This window comes from Dasypus novemcinctus, chromosome 21 (assembly GCF_030445035.2).
Source record: "Dasypus novemcinctus isolate mDasNov1 chromosome 21, mDasNov1.1.hap2, whole genome shotgun sequence".
Taxonomy (NCBI): domain Eukaryota; kingdom Metazoa; phylum Chordata; class Mammalia; order Cingulata; family Dasypodidae; genus Dasypus; species Dasypus novemcinctus.
Window position 1 is genome coordinate 21,142,021 of NC_080693.1, and position 22,572 is coordinate 21,164,592.

A 22,572-nucleotide genomic window follows, 5' to 3' on the forward strand; every position below is an offset into this window, starting at 1 on the left:
CCCTCACCTGATGATAACCACTGTAGTCCATGTTGCTTGGGAGGGGGAACCCTGGGGCCAGAGACAGTTCTCCTTCTAACATTTCAGGTTTAATGAATTCCTCCAGGTAGGTTCTGCAGAGTCTCCGGTCCCAGTCATCTGTGATATGACCTCCATACATGATCTCACCAAAGAGGTAGCGCAAATCATCATAGGGGACCTGAGAGACAAGAAAGGCAAGAAAGAAAGCTCTGTACAGGCATCAGGGCTGTCCTGGCGTGCAAGCAGAGCTAAGCCACAGGGGTGCTTCTTGAGGTTAGGAATGACATCTTACACATTCATCCTCACACCCCCAGTGCCCAGCAGAATCAGGCATGTTTTGGGAGCTCACTAAATGCTTAAAGAATTACATCATATTCACCAAGTCCAGTGAATGTCTCATGATGATGGAGGAGATTGTTGCTATGGGGGAGGAGTGGGGTGGGGGTGGGGTGGGGGGTATGGGGGGACCTAATATTTTTTTAATGTAATATTAAAAAGATAAATAAAGACAAAAAAAGAGAGAATTACATCAAATGGTGTTGAGAAGCAAGGTGCTAACCCTGCCACATATATTCCTTCCCACTTTCATAGTCACCAACTATGACAATGATGGCAGGTTCTACCTACAATAGGTGAATCTCAAATGGAGGAAGGCAAGGGCCAGACTTGTTCTGCTATTCATTTAGCGAATTAATTAATGGTTACTGTAGGAGTTTGACATGGTTATGAATTCCAAAAATAGATATTGGATTATGTTTGTAATCTGGTCTGTACCTGGGCATGATTGAGTTATGATTAGGGCTCTGATTGGGCCACGTCATTAGGGCATTGAGTTCCCACCCCTTGGTGGGTGGGGACTCACAGATAAAAGGCATGGCAAAGGACAGAGATGAAGGATTTTGATGTTGGCGTTTTGATGCTGGAGTTTGATACTGAAGCCTTAAGCTGGAGCCCTGGGAAGTAAGCTCACAGAGGAAAGAGAAGCAAGCCCCAGGAAGACAGGAACCCTGAGCCCAGGAAGAAGCAAGCCCTGGGAAGAGAGGAACTCAGAACCCAGAGATAAGCAAGACCCTGGAAGGGAGGAACACAGGAAGCCTGAACCCTCACAGACATTAGCAGCTATCTTGCTCCAACATGTGGAAATAGACTTTGGTGAGGGAATTAACTTGTGCTTAATGGCCTGGTATCTGTAAGCTCCTGCCCCAAGTAAATACCCTTTATAAAAATCAACCAATTTCTGATAATTTGCATCAGCACCCCTTTGGCTGACTAATACAGTCACCATTGGAAAGTTCAGAGCAAACTGAATATAGGATGCAAGGTTAGGGAGGGAAGTTGCTCAGGGAAAGCCTGGTGGCAATGTAGCAAATGAAGGAACAGCACTGGGGGAGGTGGACTTTCCTGAAGGATTGTTCAGGACATCTGGGCTTAATATGTGTTCTTCACCAGGAAGAGGCTGTGGTCTTGCTGATGCTCTGTTTGGTCCATGACCTAGAAGAGGTGTGATGGTGTAAACATTCTTTTTATGGTAGAGCACTGATTGTAAGACTTCTGTGTAATGGAGATAGCAGTCAGAGAATAAAAAGAGACCGGGTGCAGCAAGAATTCGGCTGCTTCTTCAGCTTTATTAAGACCATACCTGTGTGAGGACCTGTGTGCCTGGCAAATCCTGCATCTCAGCTAATTGAATTGGGAGCTTATATCAGATGTGAGTGGGTTTCTTCTTCTCCAACAAGAACCCACATGCCATGCTGCCAGTATATAGGTGGTCTGATGGGCCCTGGAATAAGCTCTCAGGTGACCATGAGTCATGTGTTTTATTTCTTGAGCTCCCTCAGCTCTGACCCACCAAGTTGCTCTCTCAGCCTCAGGCTGGTCAACCTGATGTTGCATCATCTTCCTGAAAGAAGCCCCTCCTGAACAGCATCTGCCCTGGTGGGGCCTTGAACGTTCATCTCTCTATTTCATTTACCTTTGCATTGGCCTCCAGGAAATTGTACAGCACATTCACAGAGATGGTGAGGTCCCCAGTGTTAAAGGGGTAGGAACGATTCCAGCCCTGGGGTCCAAACTTTCGCCTTTCTGCCACCACAGCATGAAAGTAACAAAGAGCAAAGAGGATGCTCTTAAACTCCATCTCCCGGGAACACATCTCCAGAGTGTCCTGAAAGGAAAGCAGTGATTCTGATGTTAAGACATAGCCTTTGTTATATGAGACAGGCCAGGGTGTGCATTACAACTGGGGATTATTTGGATAAACTTATCATATATTCTGGTTGGGGTTTGAGCTACAATGAGACTATAGATTACCTTATGGCTAGGCATGGGGTAAGGACTTAAGGGGAACCTGCAGAAGGGATGGGTTTTCATTTAGAACTTGGATTAAGGTTTAGAATCACATTATAACAAGGCTTGGCTTATGGTTAAACTTTGCACATAATGTAAGTCAGTAGTGGGCCATGGGAGTGTCATGTTTGTCATATTAATATTACATTGCACTGGAATGTGGGTGGAGACTTCCTCAGTAAATATCATTTTCAATTTCTTCCCCTCCTGCCTTGCTTTTCTTGCTCAGCATGGAACCTTGCTAGGTATAATTACTCTGTCTGTGACTGAGGAATCCCCAGTTCATCTGCTGGGAGAGCTGCTGAAATACAGTGGAAGGTGGGAATCAGATACACAAGAAGTGGAGCAGGGCTGTGCCCTCACCATCTGTTATGGCTTGAATTGTGTCCCCCCAAAAGACCTGTTCAAGTCCTAAACTCTGGTCACATGAATGTGATCCTATTTGGAAATAGGGTCTATGAAGATGTGATAAGTTAAGATGAGATGAAACTGGATAAGAGTGGGCCCTACTCTCACAATATTGGTGACCTTATAAGAAGAGGGACATACTAGACACAGGGACAGACACAAACACAAAGAGAGAATACCATGTAAAGACAGAGGCAGAGCCTGGAGCCATGCACATATGAGCCAAGGAAGGCTGGCAAACACCAGAAGTTGGAGGAGGCAAGGAAGGATTCTTCCCTGCAGGTTGCAGAGGGAGCATGGTCCTGCTGACATTTTGATTTTGGACTCCTAGCTTCCAGAACTGGGAGACAATACACTTCTCTTGTTTTAAACCACCCAACCCTAGGAAACAAAGACACCATCTTAATTGCTCTGAAAGTGAACGGGGGTACCTGGAACACAAGGCTCTGGGAAACAGAAGCACTGAAGGGTTGTAGCTGCAGAAACTAAGAAAGGGGGAAAAGATGAAGAGGGAATGAAAGAAGGGGTACAGTGGAAGAAAAGAGAAGCAGGAGATGGTTCAGAAGAGAGCAGTGGAGCTTTGCTTGGTGGACTTGAAGGGAGATGGTGGTGATGGTGGAGAGTGGGAAATCCTGCATTTTGAAGGACAAGGAACCCCTGGTTTCTTCAGAATCAAAAATAATTTTATTTCCTCTAAGAATATCTCTGTTTAGGAAGGAAGAAGGCATGGCAGCAGGGGCCCAAGAGAAGCACTTTCAGAGCCAACACAACTTGAATTTGGTTCTATTCTAATTTTTCTTCTAGGAATTGACCCTTAAACTTTGCTCCCATGGCGGGAAGAACAGAGGAGACAGGGCAGATTAAGCTCCTGGTAGTTTGATTATTTCATAGAGAATTCCTGGCATAATGTCTGTTGTCTCCCTGGATACATAGGGTCCATGTAGTGCTCTCACTTGGTACCAGGTTTTCCAAGAAGATTGGATGCTGAAAGGTCAGAGGTGGCACAGAGGTCAAAGGCATTGCTTCATGCAAGGCAGAATTTAAAACTTCTTTCTGGATGTAGCTGTTCTCTACAGACAGGAGGAAGTTTCATTAAACATATGGAAAATACTAAATCCTGCTGAAAAATGCCTTTAAGCACACGTGTGCTTTAAGCACATGTGAGAAATCACACATTAAAATGCTGACACTGGCTGACAGTGGCACACTCAAGCAAAAGTCAGAATAAAATAATCCTCCTCAAACAGCACAGCTATCAGGGAAGCAGGGATGAAAAAGAGTACAGGGCTGCAATTTGTCCCTTAAATGGTTATACAGGGCTCTGAAGGAACGGGGTGAATAGGGAGTGTTACATTGGCTTCTGTTCTAAGGCACTTGTAAAAGGAGAAAAGTACAATGGAAATTCTTGTGAACAATAAATATACTTATATCTATCTCTCTTTCTCAGAATGAGTTACTGAAGATGGCCATCAGTGACCAAAAAACCCAACTGTGGTAGGAACAGGATAACTAGCAACAGCGAGTATCTTTTAGGGTGTATTTCCCACTTGCCCGACAATCTGAAAGACAGGAGAAAAGAGGATGACCAAGGCTGGACCTCAGCTTGCAGGGAGCTAAGCCCAAGATCAGAACTCCTGTGGAGACTGAGAAGACAAAGCCAGGTATGGTGATAGATGATAAAAAAAATCCTACTGAGGCCTAAAATATTAATTATGAGGAGGTTGAACATGTGAGGCATGTCATGTCCTTCTTTATGGCTTTGCTCATGTCCCTTTTCAATTACAGCTAATTGTGTCCCCCAGTTTTTAAAAACATACACATTTATTTATTGCTTGTGCAAAATCTACTTCAGAGCCAGTGGCTTTTCAGGACAGCTCTTTTCCAAGCATGGATCCAGGCTGATGGATGCTCCACCATCTTGTGGCTGTCTCATCTATCACTTGAGGGCTCCAAGCAGAGGAAGAGAGAACTGGAGGATTGAGCACCATTTCTGAAATGCGTAGCCCATTGAACAGAACTAGTCACATGGCTCCATCTAACTCTAAGAGGACTAGGAAATGTGGGGAGTACATGACATCCCAATACCTTTTAGGGGAAGAAATCTCTTTGTTTGGAACCAGCTACAGCCTCCTGTAAAGAAGGTTGTAGATTTAAAAGTTAGGCATATGTGTTTCCCTTATATAGAATATAAAATCTAGATATTTTAGACATTTTCATCTCTGGTATAAAGTACCTAGGAGTTTTGTGAAGGCCTATTTAGGAAAAAAAGAAAGAAAGAATGCCCCTGGTCAAGAGAGCACCTTGCCTTCTGCCCCATACTGCAATGGGTAAGGAATTTTTAAACAAAATTTCAATCTATAATATCCTGAATTTCCTGGCGATATTCTCCATTCTTCTGTTATAGATGATGTGTGGGATCTGGAGTTGGGTTGAAAGGGGACTGAAAAAGGAGGAGACTGGATAGGTTTAGCTTCTCAAGTCTTTGTGGGTGCTTCCCTCTCCAGGTTGTACTGCTTGACTTGCAATCACAGAGGGGTTTCACACAGTCATTAAAATCTCCTAAGTGTCTAACTGCCAAACAGTCTTCATCTTCTTTTAAGTTAACCAGACCCCACAGGGCTGCTGGTACTGGTGGCTTACTTTGGGGTAGCTGGAACTGTTGTCCCACTGGAAGGCTCATCTCAAGTTGTCCACCTTGGACCTGTGGTGGGTTTTGGCATGGATTCTATGAAGCTAGACACCCACTGTGCTATTATGAGTGACACCAGAGATAAAAACTTCCCCAACAGCTCTTGAAACCCTCTTGCTGGATTCTGCCCAAGCCCCCAGTGTGGCACACAGACTTTAATGCTCCCAAGCTCCTGGTTTTTGTGTCTTTTTGTTCTCCCCCATCCCCACTCCAAGGAAGGTGGAACTTCCCAATGAAGAAACAGCAAGGAAAGGTGTCTTGCTGAGATGATGAAAGAGAACTGAGCTGCATGGCCACCCATGCATTAAAATAACATGTTAAGTGATGCTACTTGAATGAAAGCATCATCTTCTGCTTAGAGATAGCACGCTTAGCCAATAAAGGTGTAGCCAGTATATCATATCAATTAGATTTATAGCAATATACTCTCCTCCAGCTTGGTATGTTTAGCTAACATGGTGACTTCCAGAAAGTTCCCCTATACCTCTTGCACAAGAAAATACCTAAGCTCTGCTCTCCCAGGTAGATTGAGAGCTGTGTCATACTGAGTGGGCACTGGGTGGAGATCAGCCTCAAAGGGAACACATTTTGCCCTCATTGGGCATACTCCCCAGGGCACCTCCCCCTCCTCCCACCGCCCCACCCCCCTCACCCCGAGTTGCATGTTCCTCTCCTGCCCAGTTTGAATCAGCTCTTTGTGAGTGAGATGCTCTTCTTCCCTTCCTCCCAGGGCAGTACCTGAGTGAAGTTGTCCAGGGCTTTGTGCAGGTTGGCCTGCATGCCCGTTGGGGGCTCGTTGGTGATCTTAATAGAATTCTCCAGGATGCCCTGGGGGATGATGTGGCCCTCAGGAGAGGGTGCAGGCTCTGCACTGATGAAGACCCTGAACTCTGGGTGGCTATTCTCACTGTGCTCCTCCAACTTCTTCTCCAGGGTGCTGAGCCACTTGGCTACCAGGTGGATGTTCTGTGGGAAGGAAGGATCCAGTCTTCTGCTTAGGTTTGTTAGCAGCAGACAATTAGCAGGAAGGCAGGTAGAGGAGAGACTGACCTTGGCTTCAAACCAAATTTCAACATGAGCCTTGGAATTGCTTACCAGTAATGGGGACCTTTCTTGTATCCTGCATTTGAACCCTACCCACTGGTGTGCTAAGTCTCTCTAAAAGAATGTTCTCAAACTTGATCATGCCTGAGAATCACCTGGAAGGGTTGTTAGAACACAGATTACTGAGCCCTACCCCCAAAGATTCTGATTCAGTAAGTCTGGGTGGGGTCTGAGAATTTTCATTTCTAGCAAGTTCTGAGGTGATGCGATGCTGCTGGTGAGAGAATATATAATATTCTTGAGAACAACTGTACTAACCCATGTTTACATTCCAAGTCCAGGTCCCCACTACCTGGCACCTGGATTATTTGAATCCTGGATGCACAAAAGTTGGGCCCAAGGACAGTAATGTTGGTAATACTTGGGAGTTAGTTATCAATGCAGAATCTTAGCCTCAACCCCATACTTACTGAACCAGCGCATTTTAATAAGATTCTCTGGAGAGGTATATGCACATTAAAATTTTAAAAACACTAATTTAAACTCCATCTGGCTAGGTTCCCTGCATCATCTCTCTCCCTCCCCAAACCTGCTAACTGTTGCCAAACCTATCTTCCTAAAACACATTAAGTCATTGCTGCTCAGAAAACCAAACAAGCCTCCGTTCTCTAAGCCAAAGCTCTTCTGTTTGGTTTTTGAGTCCCTTTCCTTCCCCCAGTCTGATTCCTATCTGTCTGTATATCTAACTAAACCTATATTTATTCCTAAGACTACTCTGTAGAATGTTATCTTTCATTTTAGTAAAGATAGTCTATTTATCATTGAAATATCTTTCATTATGATGAATAGATAAAAGCTCCTAGACAAATATTGGAGAAAGTTGGTTTGCAGAGCCTTAAATACACAGATCAGCACTGAACACAATACCTGGACCATAGTAATTTGGTCTCAGAGTTCTGTTTACTCTTCTATAAAAAGAGAAATAACAATAATGTTTGCCATACTTATTTAGCAGAGTTGTTGGAAAAAACCAAAAAGGTAATTGATTTTACATGGTTTTGTAGAATAAAATGCTATAATATGTAAGAGTTAGCAATGGTTGTTGAAATGAAAATTAGTTAAATTAAATAATTCATTTATAATTACATTATTGGAGTGGAGAGTTTCATGGACTGCCTAGAGAGCCAGGGTTCCTATTAGGCAGGCAGTGCCAGCAACCCATAAGAAAGTAACTCTGCTACTTGTTTCAGGAATTCCAACTTTTGCTGCTGGGCAGGGCAGGGGAAAAATACCTCTTCAGGTAAAACCTGATGCCAGGATAGAACCCTGGCATGGATTCAGTGATGCCCGGGGATGCCCCATTGGTCCTGGATGTGGCAGGGTGTGGGAAACCTACTCCATAGCTCCTACAGCCAGGAAGGGAAAGGGGAAAGTTTAGGTCTGGGTCTTGCTCCAAGGGTTCTGGGGAGAAGTCATATCTCCAGGAAAGGATCTGATCCCAGTTTCTCCAAGGTAGGGTCCTGGAGCAGCATTTTCCAAAATATGTGCCATGGGGTGATAATAGATGTTAGGCCTGTAAAGAAGATCTGTGTTCAACTACATCTGGGAAATACTGGTTTGAGCAAGTTTTCTATACCATAGGATTCTCAGAATCACCAGACAATTGATATCATCGCAAATCTTTAAAGGTATATTGTTGTATTCAGTGTTTTCCAAATTTTGAAAGGTATGGGTGGGCAGAGAAGCCCAGAGATTGTGGGATGAGGCCCAGACAGGTATGAGGTCAAGAGGGGACGTACCTGCAAAATAACCCAGTGACCTTTCTTGGCAGCTAGGTCCAGTGCAGCCTCGGCTACTACTTCCTGTCCTTGCCCCAAGGACACGTTGTGAAAATTCCGATTGTTGAAGGTATATCCGAGTTTTTTCCCTAAAGGAAGTATGGAGCTTGTCATTCTTATTTCTTGTGTCTCTTTTGCATTGTTTAAAGGAAATGCACACTCCATATCATCCCTCCAACATAAGCATGCCTGGACACACACACAGGTCATATATTGACCTTTTTCCTGCACAGGGGGATATGATTACCAGCATTTTGTTCCCAGACAAAGGGAAACATTCGTCCAGACCAAAATCGCTTCACTCCTCCCTCCTTACTTAATTCTCGAGAATGAGGAGGAGTGGTGGCACTCTTCTGTATGGGCCACTTTTGAAGACCAGACATTTGACCACTATCCTATAATCCTACAGAATGATGAGGGAGAAGGGGTCAAACTGTAGCAAGCATGTGGGTGTGGTCCCTTCTGGCTTACTTTGTCCTCTGAATATAAGCATATCTTCCCTGGGACTTTACTGGGATTATGGCCAGTAGGACAGGACACAGGTAATTCTGATTTCCTATGCTTTACACCATATTAAATACCCTTCCTGTATGGTATGAATTAGAGTGAAGAAAGGCAATAGGCAAGACAAGAATGGGCTTTATTGTATGGTGTGAATGTTCTGCAGGATGAATCTCCACGAGGTTTCTGGCATTGGGAAATGAGTAAGGGAATGGCCACAAAACCACAATTATCACAATCATGTCACAGACACAAGGCCAATGCTTGTCAGTTGTTCTCCAAACCCAAGAAGAGTTTTACACAAAGAAATGACCTTAATATAGAGTACCAATTCTGCTTTGACATAAGCTATTAGCCAATTAAATAAAGTTTAAAGAAATTATATAATTATTCCTTGGATAAAAGGATTATAACATATATAACTCCATGAAGGAATCATTGAGCAATTTTGCTAGTAAGGTGAGGTACACAAGAGAAAAGAGGGGAAATGGAAAAAGATATAAGGGTAAAAGGCTATTTTTAAAAAAATTTAGTTTCAGAGGAACTAAGATTGAAGATGCAATTTGATACTTGTGCAAGAAACTTTCAGAAAAAAACTGTTAATATTGGATTTCTTTTTAAATACTAAAAGAAGTACAGACTTTCCTTCAAGTGTGTGAGATAAAGCAATATGATGACTTTTTGTAGTGAGAAATAGTTATAGATTCAACTGAGATGAACTCAAGTAATACCTTTATTAAACTCTATAAATTCTAGCTGGCAATAAATTTGATGTCAGCTTTAGAACCAGGGAGATAAACAACTTATTCCAGAGAAAATACCAGGGTAAAATGTGTTGTGATTATAAAATGGCTTTTGTGATGTTTCTACTCACAAAAGAGCTTATTTCTTTTCTTTATTAGCAAGAGAAGGATATGGGGAAAGGGGTGCTTGATAAAGATTAGTTTGAAAATGACAGACTGGAGGGAATGTAGGGAGCAAAGCCTAGCGCCAGGGAGGCTGGCCAGAAACAGCATACATCAGTCCAGGCTTGAGACAAGGCTGGGGGGCTGAGAAAGAAGAAACGAATCTTGGATATCTTGAGAAGGGGCAAAATGGAAGGATGAGTATTGACTGAACTCAGCCAGAGAAAGCTGCCTGCATCTCATGCAAGCCTCAGGATGCACCCAGGTAACTCTGCAGAGGCTTTCCATTCACAGCATCGAGGCCATTTGGGTCATCAGCAAGCTCCTCTAGCTATCTAGGTTCTCTTGGGTTTCACTTTCATACTGTTTGTGCAATGGCCTCCATGACCCCTGCCACCTGCAACTCACCTGTAACCATACTCCACTGTAACCTCTTTTCACCTCTCTACAGCATGTTTCCTCTACCTGTAGACTCTCTGAGGACATCCCTAGCTCTATATACCATGGGCTTGAAGGAGAGCAAACACTTTTTCTAGCCTTCATTGGATTTTCAGACTATTTCTTCTCTACCCTCACATAAAAACCCTTTGTCTTTTAAAGCATATCTGGCTATACTGTCTACTAATGTTTCTGCTCTCTATTTCTACCAACATCCTACTTAAACTAATTTTTTTTTTTCAGGTACCAGGGTTGAGGATTGAACCTAGAACCCCATATGTGAGAAGCTGGCACTTAACACTGAGATACACTGGCTCCCCTGAGTTTCCTGAGTTTTTTTCATTTGTTTGTTTGTTGTTTGTTTTGTTTTAGGAGATCAAAGCCAGGACCTCATACAGGGGAAGCAGGTGTTTAACCACTTGAGCTACAACTGTTACTCTTAAACTTCCTTTTATCAAAATCTTTGGCACTTGACTCAACATCTTCTGTACTTGCAGTTTCATCATCCTGGTAAACTTTCGCTTCCTCATCTTCAAAGACCTTAACTTCATTCCTTTTATGCTACCTACTCCCCATGGCTGCACCCAAGACTTTGTTATCTCTTACAGATGCCCCACATTGGAAACATTTTCCTTTGGTACCCATTCATGACTATCAATTCTGTCCTCCCAGATTGTTCACGCCCTTATTCCCTCCCCACCTTCTAGTTCTAAGTCAGTGAAATGTCCAGTTCCTTGGCTGTTCCGTGTTTTCCTAATCTTTACCTTTACTTCTCTCTTATTTAATATGAAGCCAATAATCCATCATTTGAACCATGATTCTGAAAGATTCTCAACTCCATTGTCCCCTTCTACTTTTTTAAAAAAGATTTATTCCTTATTTATTTCTCTCCCCTTCCTCCCCTCCCCACCCCCCCCCCCCCCCCACATTCTGCTCTCTGTGCCCATTTGCTGTGTGTTCTGTATCCGCTTGCATTCTTGTCAGTGGCACTGGGAATCTGTGTCTCTTTTTGTTGCATCATCTTGCTGTGTCAGCTCTCCGTGTGTGTGGTGCCACTCCTGGGTAGGTTGCGCTTTTGTCACGTAGGGCAGCTCTCCTTATGGTGCGCACTCCTTCTGCATGGGGCTCCCCTATGCAGGGGATATCTCTGCATGGCACGTCACTCCTTTTGTGCATCAGTACTGCATGTGGGTCAGCTCACCACACAGGCCATGAGGCCCTGGGTTTGAACACTGAACCTCCTATACGGTTGGTGGATGCTCTATCAGTTGAGCCAAATCTGCTTCCCTCTTCTACTTCTGTATTCTGTTTATAAAACCTTAATGTTAGGTTAATTCAAACATTAAAAAAAGAGAATTATAATAAATGTGGTGAATTCGACCCACCGCAAGTTCATAATTTTCAACCTCAATGCTGTTTGGTAATCTTTCCAAATGTCTGCTACCTTTCCCATTTCCCTCTTTCTTTAAGTCCTCTAATGAATCACAACCTCCTCACTCTCAGAAGCTTATTTCTCTCTCTACTTCTCTGAGAAAACATATGTCATCAGGTAGAAACTCCCTTAACTCACTGCTATCTTACCTGCCTCTCTGCACACCCTATTGCCTCCCCATCACGTACATCCTCATCTCAGTGGAAAAGGTGTCCTTCCTGTGCCTATCATTCTACCCTCTCTAAATGCCATCTATTCTTGCATCTTCAACCCTTGCCCCTCTGTTCACTTTCTTGCTCCTTAGCCCATGAACAAACTAGTCCCTCTCATCACAAAAAATGACGGTCCATCAATCTTGTAGCCATTCTCTAAGGACTGGACTTACCTTTGGCCTAACCAACTTTCAATTGCTTCATAAAGAAAAGAAGATGGATCTAGGATCTATGAAATGATACACAAAGTTAAAAAACTGATTATCTGGCTGTAAAGACACTAGACTAAAAACTGTTTCTTTGAATATGACTGGTAGAAGGCCTGCAGAAAATCTAAGTGAACTCGTTGTTCTGACTAGAACATTGGAAGGAGAGGAAGGAAGCAGGGAGGGTAAAGGCAGGAGGTACAGCTTCTTTCTGTTCCCCAAATGGAAAAAAAAAAACCCAAAATACATTTTGTTAAAGTCTGGTAAGTGGACAAAGGAAAATGGAGACCAATCAAGATCATGCTAGATTTAACCAGAGAAGGAACCTTCAGAAGGGCAGAAAGAAGAGATCCTCTTTTGGGGGGAGGGGGGCTCAGAGAAGAAGCTATGTTTTGAAAGGAGGTGACAAGGAAGGGGGCAAATTGAGTTGCCTCAAAGAATAGCTTACCACCATCATCATTATAATGCCATACTACGTATTGTACTTTTAAGTTTTCAAAGCAGTTTCACACCTGAGATTTCCCTTTTTATCCTCACAATAACTCCACGAGGTAGATATCATGAGTGATTCAAAAGAAGGGAGAAGTAGATGAAGCAAAAGCAAAAATAAAAGTTGCAAATAAGGAAGTTGGCAAGAAGGTGATGAGGAAAAAGAGAGAGGGAAGTAGAATTAAAGAACTATGGAAAGAATAATCAGAGAAGGCAAGAAGGAGAGCAGTGAGGATGGATGATGGTAGGTTAAAACAGAGGTCAAGAAAAGCAGACGGATTATAAAGGAATTTTTTTCTTCTTTTTCTTTACAGTTGTTTAGAAAGGAAAATCCTGGAGGAGACTGAGTAATACAAAACTGCCAAAAAAACATAGATTCCTAATCAAGGGTCAATGGATGAGCTCCAAGGACTTAAAAAAACCCCAATACAGAATTTTATTTGTCTGCAAGTACATGCATCTTTTGGGGAGTACAGTAGGGATGAGGGAACACATTTTTAAGCTGACTCTAGGGTTTTAAAACTCTACTCAGTATTTAAAGTAAGAGTAGTAGCAGGAGAAACAAAGGAGTTAAAAACATAAGTCTCTAAAGGTGAGAAAGGATACCAAGCTATCTAAAGAGACTAAGTGGAGGAAAAGAGTGGAATTTCTGATAAATAGGCGATGCCTAAATTCAGAGACAGCAAGGTGACTTACGAAGCTGGGGCTAAAATATATTGTTTGAGTAAACCATGTTGTTTCCAAACTTAAGAATAGGAGCCCATCAGGTAAACTGATCAGCTCTAAGATGTGGGGAACATGAATGCCACCTGAATATACATTCTGAAGGGGTGAATTAGAAAATAAATCAAACCATCAAGAAGGAGGGGAGCGAGAAAGAGAGAGAGAGGCACGGGTGCCCAAGTAATCTCTAGCTGATGAAGAGCAATATTCTCTCTGGTAAGGAAATATGTGTTAAGATTAAGCCAAGGGCAGAGCTGAGATAATAGATTCAGAGACAAATAACCAATATAGATCAGGGAGGAGTCTGCTTCCCTGAGATGACAGTAAGCTCCAAAATGCATAATGGAATAGTTGGAGGTCAATTGGCAAAAGGCAGTGGGAAATGGCTCATAGACAGGGTGTATAAAAGCTTCCAAAAGGAGAAATACTGAATAAAAATAAGGAAACTAGATTTGTCAGTATGAAAGCAACAAAGTCTCTAGGGGACAGGAAAGAATATAGAACTCTATAAAAGTGTGGAAGTCAGGAATAACTTAGCTATGATGACAGTTCTTGTGATATTCATTTCACTTGTTTGTTCATTCATTAACTAAATATTTGTTAAGCATCTTTTCTGGGTTAGTTACTCCATTAGGCTCTGCTAAGAAAATGGTGAGCAAGATGGATACGGTCCTTGACCTCAAGGATTTTAATGATGAGCAGGCATCAAACATAAGTTAAAATTATGCAAGAATGATATAATTAGAATTGCTTGGAAGGTGTTATGAGAATGTTTAATGGGGGTGAGGGGAAGAGGTCAGGTAAAGTTGATACCTGCAGGATGAGTAGGCTCTAGGCTGTTCAAGAGTTGGGGAGACGTATTTCAGACCAGAGGAACAGTTTGTGAAAATACCCTGGGTCAGGAAGGCTCACTGAATCACTACGGACTAAAAAGATTATGTGTCTTCAATAGAACGGCTATAGAGAAAGACCAGGCCATGAAGGTCATGTGGATTATGTTAAGGGGGTTGGACTTTACCTTAAGAAGAATGGGAAGTCATTAGAAAGTCATTATCCATTATCATGGATAATGATATGATCAGAACTGAGATTTGACAAGATGACTCTGGCTGCAGTGTGGCAACAGGTTCTAGAGGGAGAAGGGCGGGGCCGGGATGAGTTAGGAGGCTACTATGATAATCCAGGTGAGAGAGAATGACGATTTAGCCTAGGATGACACAATGAAAATAGAGACAATTAGACTGATTTGAAACATATTTGGGAGGTAGAATCGATAGGGTTAAATATGGAAGGGGGCGGTAAAGGAGGTATCAAGGGTTATTGATTCCCAGATTTCTGGCAACTTGGATGGTGGTAACATTTACTAGGAATAATAGAGGAAAATTTCCAAAAAGAAAGAAAGATACAAGACTTCCATTTGAACTGGCATGCTGACTGCTGAGCAGATGAATGAAAAGGACTTATACCAAGACACAGCTTATAAACTTTCAGAATAAGAGTAAATAAAGCTTGTCGGAGGAGGAAGACAATGAGTATAGGCTGGAACATGTTCAATCTGTGGTACTTGTGAGGATAAGAAAAAAAAAAAGGAGCTGGTGAAGCAATGGGTTATACAGGTCTAGAACTGAGGCAAGAGGCCTGAACTGGAGTTATAAATGTGGGATTCCTAAACACACAGGTAATTATTTGCCATAGGAGCAGTAGTAGTTATAGAGGGAGAGAGACACAAGTGAGAATAGAAGAAGGTCCAAGATTGAGCAATGAGTCATCCTAACATTTAAATGCTATCTAGAAGAAGAAGATTCAGTAAATGAGAATAAATAGGCAAGTGGTAGGAGGAAAATGAACAGAGTGAAGTATTGTGGGGATCACCAACATTTGGAAGGAATGGATGCTATGAAAAGGAACAACAAAAGATTGAGAACTTTTAGAAATTTAAATAAATAAAACACACATATGTATACATACATACACATATATATGCACATACATATATCTTGCAACTAAAATATTTACTACAAGTGTTCACAATTTGAGGAGATCTAATAGAATAAAAGCAAAGAGATAGAAAACATAAGAGAAAAGATGTGGGGAATAGAGGAATTCCTACATCTGATTATTAGAACTTCAGGAATAGGGAGCTTAGAAAATATAAGGGAGGAAGTTACCAAAGAAATAAGAGGAAATTTTCCAGAACTGAAAAAAGAGATGCCATTTTCCCTTGAAATGACATGCTGGCTACTGAGTGGGTAGGAGTGGAAAGAACCCAAACCTAGTACAGCTCAGGAAATTTTAGTAAAAGGTAAAGGGATAACAGAAAACAAGGTAAAGTTTCCAGATAATAAAAAATAGATCACTGACAAAGAAGAGAAGAAAGGTATCCTACTGGCATATTACCTTTCATTAAAAAAAAAAAAAAAAAAACTGGTTTCTAGAAGCTAATAGATCAATGTGTCCAAAGTTCTGAGTGAAAATAATTTTGGACCTAGCAAAACTATCAAACATGTATATGGACAAAACTGAAGCATTTATGGACACCCAAGGATTCAGAAATTTTTTTCCCCATCATTCTTTTTTGGGGATTTATGCCAGCAAAACAAGGGTGAAAGATAGGAATTAGCAGACAGGATACAAAGGTAGTAGAATTAACCCAGGAAATCAAGAAAATAAGTTTCATGATGAGAGCTTCCTAGAAGGCTAAAATACCATTTTTCTATATTAGAACATGAAGTCAGGGAGTTTAGGAAGAACATCTTCAAGAAGAATAAAATGGATTCTATTCAACATATAGAATGAGTAAGCAGTTATGAGGTATTAGAGATATGGTAATGAGAACACTTATTTCTTCCCCCAAGAACAAATTAAAGGCCAATTGGAAACTCAAGAAAAAACAAAGCTGTCCAAGAAAATCCTGGTCTGAATATGAACAAAACTTAAATTTGACATGATTTTGAACCTCAATGCTAAGAACATTCTTTTTTTGAGAGTCCCCTAGAGATTATGACATTGGATCCATAAGGAAGTAAAGATAATTCTAGCATAGTACTTGCCTCTGCAGTGAATATCTATAATAAATATATTTATATATTAAATATTTATAAAAATACAAAAAAGTTATTAAAAAATAACCCAGAGGACACACCCCAATCAAGATGATGGAGTTAGATCTATATTTTAAAAATATTGCTCCAGGAGAATGAATATGGGTGGGGGCAAGGTCTTCTCCTGAACCTGCTTCTGTGGATTCTGCCTGTAGAGCCCAGATGTGTCCATCCTTTCTCTGATGGATGATCCCCTGGAGTTGGTTTAAAAATGACCCTGATTCTATATGGTTAGCAATTGTTGAGTATTGCACAATAAATCTGCAATCAGGAAAAGAGAAATGGGCAGACCCAAAGAGTGAAAGGGCAGGTGCTGGCACAGCCTTAGCTGCAAGACGAAGTTTTCTCACCTTGATTTTCCACATCCTTCAGAGGGTCCACGCCTGGAGACAGGATAAAAAACATGGGAGTGGCTGGTCCTGATTCTTCAAATGAGGCTACAAAATCCAGTGCTCTTCCTACCACGTATTTACTTCCTAACTTCTCTTCAACAAAATCTCTGCCAAAAAAAAGTATATATATATCTTTATATATATATATATATATATACACATACATATATACACACACACACACACAAAATCAATACATTTGAGAAATGGTAGCCTATAGAAATTCAAAGAATTGTTCAAGGTCATAGGCTTGTAGGAGTGGCTTCAATTTCACTGCTTACTGTAATATTTTTTTCACTGCTTATTATTAAATCAACATTTATAGCCTGCTGTTGCTAGTTGCCAGCCTGCTCACCCACGTCACAGCTCCTTCTGAATCCCTATCCATCTAGGCCATGGCTGACTCCTACTGTAAGAACTGGGTGTTCCAACCAATCCAGTGTCCACATAGAAGAGGTGGCATTGGATTGGGAAAAGTGGACATAATGGACAAAGGGTATGGGGAAAGGCAGGAAGAGATGAGAGGTGGAGGCGTCTTCGGGACATGGAGCTGCCCTGGATGGTGCCTCAGAGGTAATCACCGGACATTGTAAATCCTCACAGGGCCTACATGATGGAATAGAGGAGAGTATGGGCCATGATGTGAACCAATGTATATGAGGTGCAGAGGTGCCCAAAGATGTACTTACCAAATCCAATGGATGTGTCATGATGATGGGAACGAGTGTTGTTGGGGGGGGGGGAGAGGGGGGGTGGGGGGGTGGGGTTGAATGGGACCTCACATATATATTTTTAATGTAATATTATTACAAAGTCAATAAAAAATAAAAAAATTAAAAAAAAAAAAAAAAAAAAAAAAAAAAAAAGAACTGGGTGTTCTGTCATGTCTCCCCCTCTGTCAGGAGTATGCCAGGACCAATGCTTTTTGAAAGCTTGCAGGCAGCTAAGTCCTCCATACTTGATGTCCCTGCTGTCCTCCAACCCTATCCAAGTTCTAAGGCCTTCCAGTAATTTATTTTCTTATATTCTCTCATTCTCTGCATTTTCTCTCATCTCACTCCACTTAACCGTGCTTCCTTACAGAGTGCCCTGCTTTATATTGAACAAAATCTCACAGGGTAATCACATCACTGAACATCTGACTCAACTCCTGGCCTTAACTGAGACTTCTACTCTCTGCACAAGGACACTATTTTCCCTGTAGCTTTCTCAAGTGGACTCATTCTCCTACACCCGACATACTTGGTATGGGGAGGTAGGATCAGGGTCCTGTACATTGCTTACTGCTGTTTCCAAACCATTACTTGTCACTCTATGGCTTGAGTGAGGCCTGATGATATCATTGCTACCCCTGGACATCAGAGTCACCAATTGTCCCTTTGGTCATTCTCATCCACTGAATGGACATTCTCTCTACCATCCTGGGTGGCAGCAACATCCATATGGACAAAGCTCTAGACTCTCAGTGACCTCAACTTCGATGATCTTCATTTAGTCCCTACTTCAGCCACCTAATTCCATGGCCACATCCTCATCCTTGTTATTACTTGGGAACTTGCTCTATGTCTAAAAGCATAAATGGAAACAACCCACTCCCTCATGAAACCCTTTTATCCTTACAACTCTTTTAGCAATTTATTCTAACTACATTTATTCTTTGTCCATACTGGTGTCATTACAAATGCAGGACTTTCAGGATCTTTGCCTCCCTGGTATTTTCCTATCATCCTCCTACTCTGTCCACTTCTTCCTTATCCAATGTAGACTCTGTGGCCTATAAATTCTTTGTTTTTTAAAACAACTTTAATGAAGTATGATTCATGTACCACAAAATTCGCTCATTTTAAGTATACAATCCAATGATTTGTAGTAAATTCACTGAGTTGTACAACCATGACCATAATCTGGTTTTAGACCATTTCCATCACCCAAATAAGATCCTTCATGCCTATTTAGTTAATATCTTTTCCCATTTCCCAGCCCAAGGCAACGACTAATACACTCCGTTTCTACAGATTTGCATGGCCTATGACTTCCAATCATTCTCTTGCTAATATCCTTACCTGGCTTACCTAACTCCTCTTCTAACATACATACTTAGAATCTACAACTCTGAATCTACACTTGGGCTGTGTGATACTGCTGGAGAAAATGATCCAATAGTGAAGACTGGTGCCACTACAAATGCTGGCGCTTAACTGGTGGGCCTTCAATGCTACATGGAATCATTTGAGCTTCCCTTGTCAGTCTTTCATTTTTCACAGATCCCATTTCAAACCTTCTCTTATTTCCTCAAATTTACAACTGTGCTACCATCCCTTTTATACAAACTCAACTGATGATCTTGCTTTCTACTTCCTAGAAAATAGAAGCCAGCAGACAAAATCCTCTAATTTCTGACCACCCATCTACAACCTCAACCACAGCCATACTCAACCTTCCCTCTCTCCATCTTTGGATCCCATCAACTCTCATCTCATTAGATGTAATTGATACCCTCTGTTAATTCTGATATTGATTAGCACATCTTTCTAAACTGTCCACTTAGATATTAAGAAAATGCATGGTATACAAAGAACAACAGGCCTCATATGATTTTGGATGTTGATACAGAAGGTCCAATCATTACATACCTGACCTGGGAGCTTAGCCCTGCTAGTTTGGTTATGCTGAGTCTGTTCCCACCCCTCCCCCCATGTTTATCCTGGTCATCCCCACCATCCCTCGTTCCCTACCTCATGGCATAGGTCATCCGGTCAGGCCGCATGGCCCTCATCATGCAAAGGCGCTGCAGTGCTGTCTTGTTCTTCCACTCCTGTGGGAACTTCTCCTTCTCAGGACATTCTGACTCCACAAACTTTTTCCAGCTCTTGGCGGATCCCTCAATGTCCCGATCCAGATTGCAAAATTCTTCCATTGATGAAAGTGCCTAGGCAATTTCAGAGAAGCTTAATGTGGAATGCAATTACTCCAGAAAGCTGTAATTTTCTTGGTTTTGTGGGTACAAGGGCAAGATGGTTTCACAAAGATAATTTTGTTTCATTCATACTCTTGTCTGGAGCCTTGGAGCTTCCCCCAGAAAAACTCAAGAAAGAGGAAGAATTTTGATCAGCTCACCCACAACAAACTTCCCCCAAAATATGCAGGGCTCAGCAAATAATGGTTGGGAGATTATTAGGAGCAGAGACTGAGCAGCACTTGCTTGCAGGATATTACATGGAAAACAGGGACAAGAAGGGATACCATGCTTATTCTGATCCTGGAGTCTGGAAACCTTTAGTAACTCCTCCCTTGCATCTCCATACTCACTCTGATAACTCCTGTCAATTCTCTGTCAAAATGTCTCCAGATTCATTGATTTTGTGTAAATGTCAACTCAAAAATTTCTATGAGTTGCCTCATAGACTGAATGCTTAAATTGGTAGTAGAATCTCTTAAATTAGTGTTGCCCTCCAGTCTATCCAGTTAGCCAAGTCTCCTACTTTCCTCCTACTCTGTCTAGGCCTGCCTGCCCCCAACCTTACATGTGCCAGATTCACTCCCAACTCAATTCCTTGTGCATACTAATTCTACATGTTCTGTTCTCCACCAAATTCTACCCATTCCTCTTGTTTTTCTGGCCATGGTTATTATTTGTTAACATTCTGCAAGTTGTTAAAGGTGAGTTCAAGATCAGCACCCTTCCTCACATCCACCCTTCGTAACCTAGAGCACATAACTCTCTTACCCTCTTTCTGAGGGCCATTTAGAGTTACCCACAGAGTTTACATCTATAGTAATGAGTCTAACTAAATTTTATGGTTTTGACTGTTAGCAGCTTATTCCTCCCTCTTCCCCATCTGCCCCACATTTGGGCAAGCTGATAAGAAAGACTGGGTGCTCCCTCCTTTAGCACCAGAGGGAGGTTATACCACACAAGTCCCTGCCTATGCGTGGTAGCCCTCAAGTTGGCCTAGACTCCAAACACCAAACCAAACCAAACCAAGCAAAAAACCCATATGTGGGAGCAGATGTAGCTCAAGTGGTTGAGCTCCTGCTTCCCATGTACAAAGTCCTGGGTTTGATCCCTGGTACCTCCTAAAACAAACAAACAAAAAAACCAACTCAGGGCAGCCGGTATAGCTCAGTGGTTGAGCGCTGTCTTCTCAAATACAAGGTCCTGGGCTCAATCTCTGGCCCTGGTAGTGCAAAAACAAAACAAAACAAAACACAAAAAACAAACAACCTCACCCAAACAAGTTTCCTTTTTCAGCTCTCTTAAGCCATTTGCAGACTGTTTGAGAGTGGGCCTGCTTTCCCCAGAAAGCCTCACTATGCAATAAACTGTTTCACACCCTCTTGATTTGTGTGTGTGGCATCATCAATCTCAAAATCAGCATCAAATTTTGGGTGGGGGTCCAACCTGTTTATTCAGAGTACCCACAACAACATCATTCACTTAGACACTCAGTCGATTTTAGTCCTTCCATTGTTACTCAACTCTACCTGTATGCCTCACTGGTCTCTTTAATGCAGGGAATGTTAACAAGGGGTCTGTGAGTTTGAATTGAAATTCAAAATAACATTATTCTTGTGGGGACATGTTGGTGTGGGTGTGATCTATTTATTAAAAAGCACACAGTATACTGTGGACTTAGTAAAGGGTCCGTGTTTTTCACCTGACTGGCAAAGAGGTCTGTGGAACAAAAAGGATTAAAAACCCATGCTCTAATGAGACTAAAAGGTAGACTGTGTGTTCACAGCACCTACCACAGTGCCATGAATTTTAAGGAACCTGATACATTATTATTTGAATTCATTCATTCATTCATTTATTTAACATTTTTTGAATACCCAAGTGCCTGCTAGATACCAGATACTTGGGAACACGATGATGAGCAAAATCGGACACTTGCCTTCAAAAGGCTTATTATCGTAAGCAAAGGACATAGAGGAGATGAGGGAGGCCTTGGGAAGCACGTGGAATTACACTGGGGAGACAGAGAGCGAGAGGGAGAGAGAAGGGAAAGAGATTTTAAATGAGAGGATTAACAAGAGCTAACATCTGTTGGGGAGAGAGTGTGGGGCATGACAGAAAGCAGTGTGACTGCAGTAGAAAAGGCCTACAGGTGACAAGCGGAGGTGACACTGGAGGATACATGTTATACTTGACCTGGGTTTGCCTAGGCTTTTCTCCCCTTTGGAGGCACAAGTGTTCTTTCACATTTGCTCTGTGGTTTCCCAACCTCACCTTGATCCCTTAAAGCAGGGAATGCACTCGCATTCCTGCTGAAAAGTGGTATTGGGAAGTGTGCAGGGCAGTGGAGAAGGCACTGTGGAGGTGAGTTCTAGTTCCCCACCAACCACTTAAGAGTCATTGGACTTGGAAAGTTTTTTTTTTTTAATTTTTAAATGTATGTTTTTATTAGAGAAGTTGTGAGCTTACGAAACAATCATGCATAATGTGCAGAATTCCCATATACCACCCCTCCACCAACACCTGACATTGCAGTGCAATCCGTTTTTAAACCTTTGTGGCCATTTATAAAATGAGCTCACCTAACTGTAGCCTGCATGTAGAATTCTATCGACTAACAAAGATAAAAATGCTTTGAAGACTGTGAAACCCTCTCCTGTTCTTCCTTGGGGCTCCTCACACTACTGAATTGCAGTTGCTGGCTTACTTTTCTGTTACTCCCACAAGATTGTGAGTTCCCTGAGGGCAGGAACTTTCTGAGGCACGTCTCTATGTCTAGGCCTAGCAGGTTGCCTGGTACTCAGGAAGGGCTCAATTAATAAAGTTTGACATCTGGCCTGCCAGCAGGAGCGAACTTGACAGGCCGGGAAA

General features: G+C 42.0%; 1 protein-coding gene across 4 annotated transcripts in view; it reads right to left on the reverse strand.

Moving 5' to 3' along the window:
* The window catches only part of DNAH9 (dynein axonemal heavy chain 9), a 357,462-nt gene that overhangs the window by 31,803 nt on the left and 303,087 nt on the right, over window positions 1-22,572 (reverse strand). For 3 of the 4 annotated variants that reach the window (XM_058283466.1, XM_058283464.1, XM_058283468.1), the window contains 6 exons: window positions 19,481-19,674; window positions 16,704-16,852; window positions 8,308-8,435; window positions 6,203-6,430; window positions 1,994-2,185; window positions 8-199 (listed from right to left, as the gene is read on the reverse strand). In XM_058283466.1, coding sequence (XP_058139449.1) covers window positions 8-199; window positions 1,994-2,185; window positions 6,203-6,430; window positions 8,308-8,435; window positions 16,704-16,852; window positions 19,481-19,674 — 1,083 coding nt within the window. The remainder of the gene's footprint in view (window positions 1-7; window positions 200-1,993; window positions 2,186-6,202; window positions 6,431-8,307; window positions 8,436-16,703; window positions 16,853-19,480; window positions 19,675-22,572) is intronic. The other variant, XR_011646782.1, reaches the window with a different exon arrangement.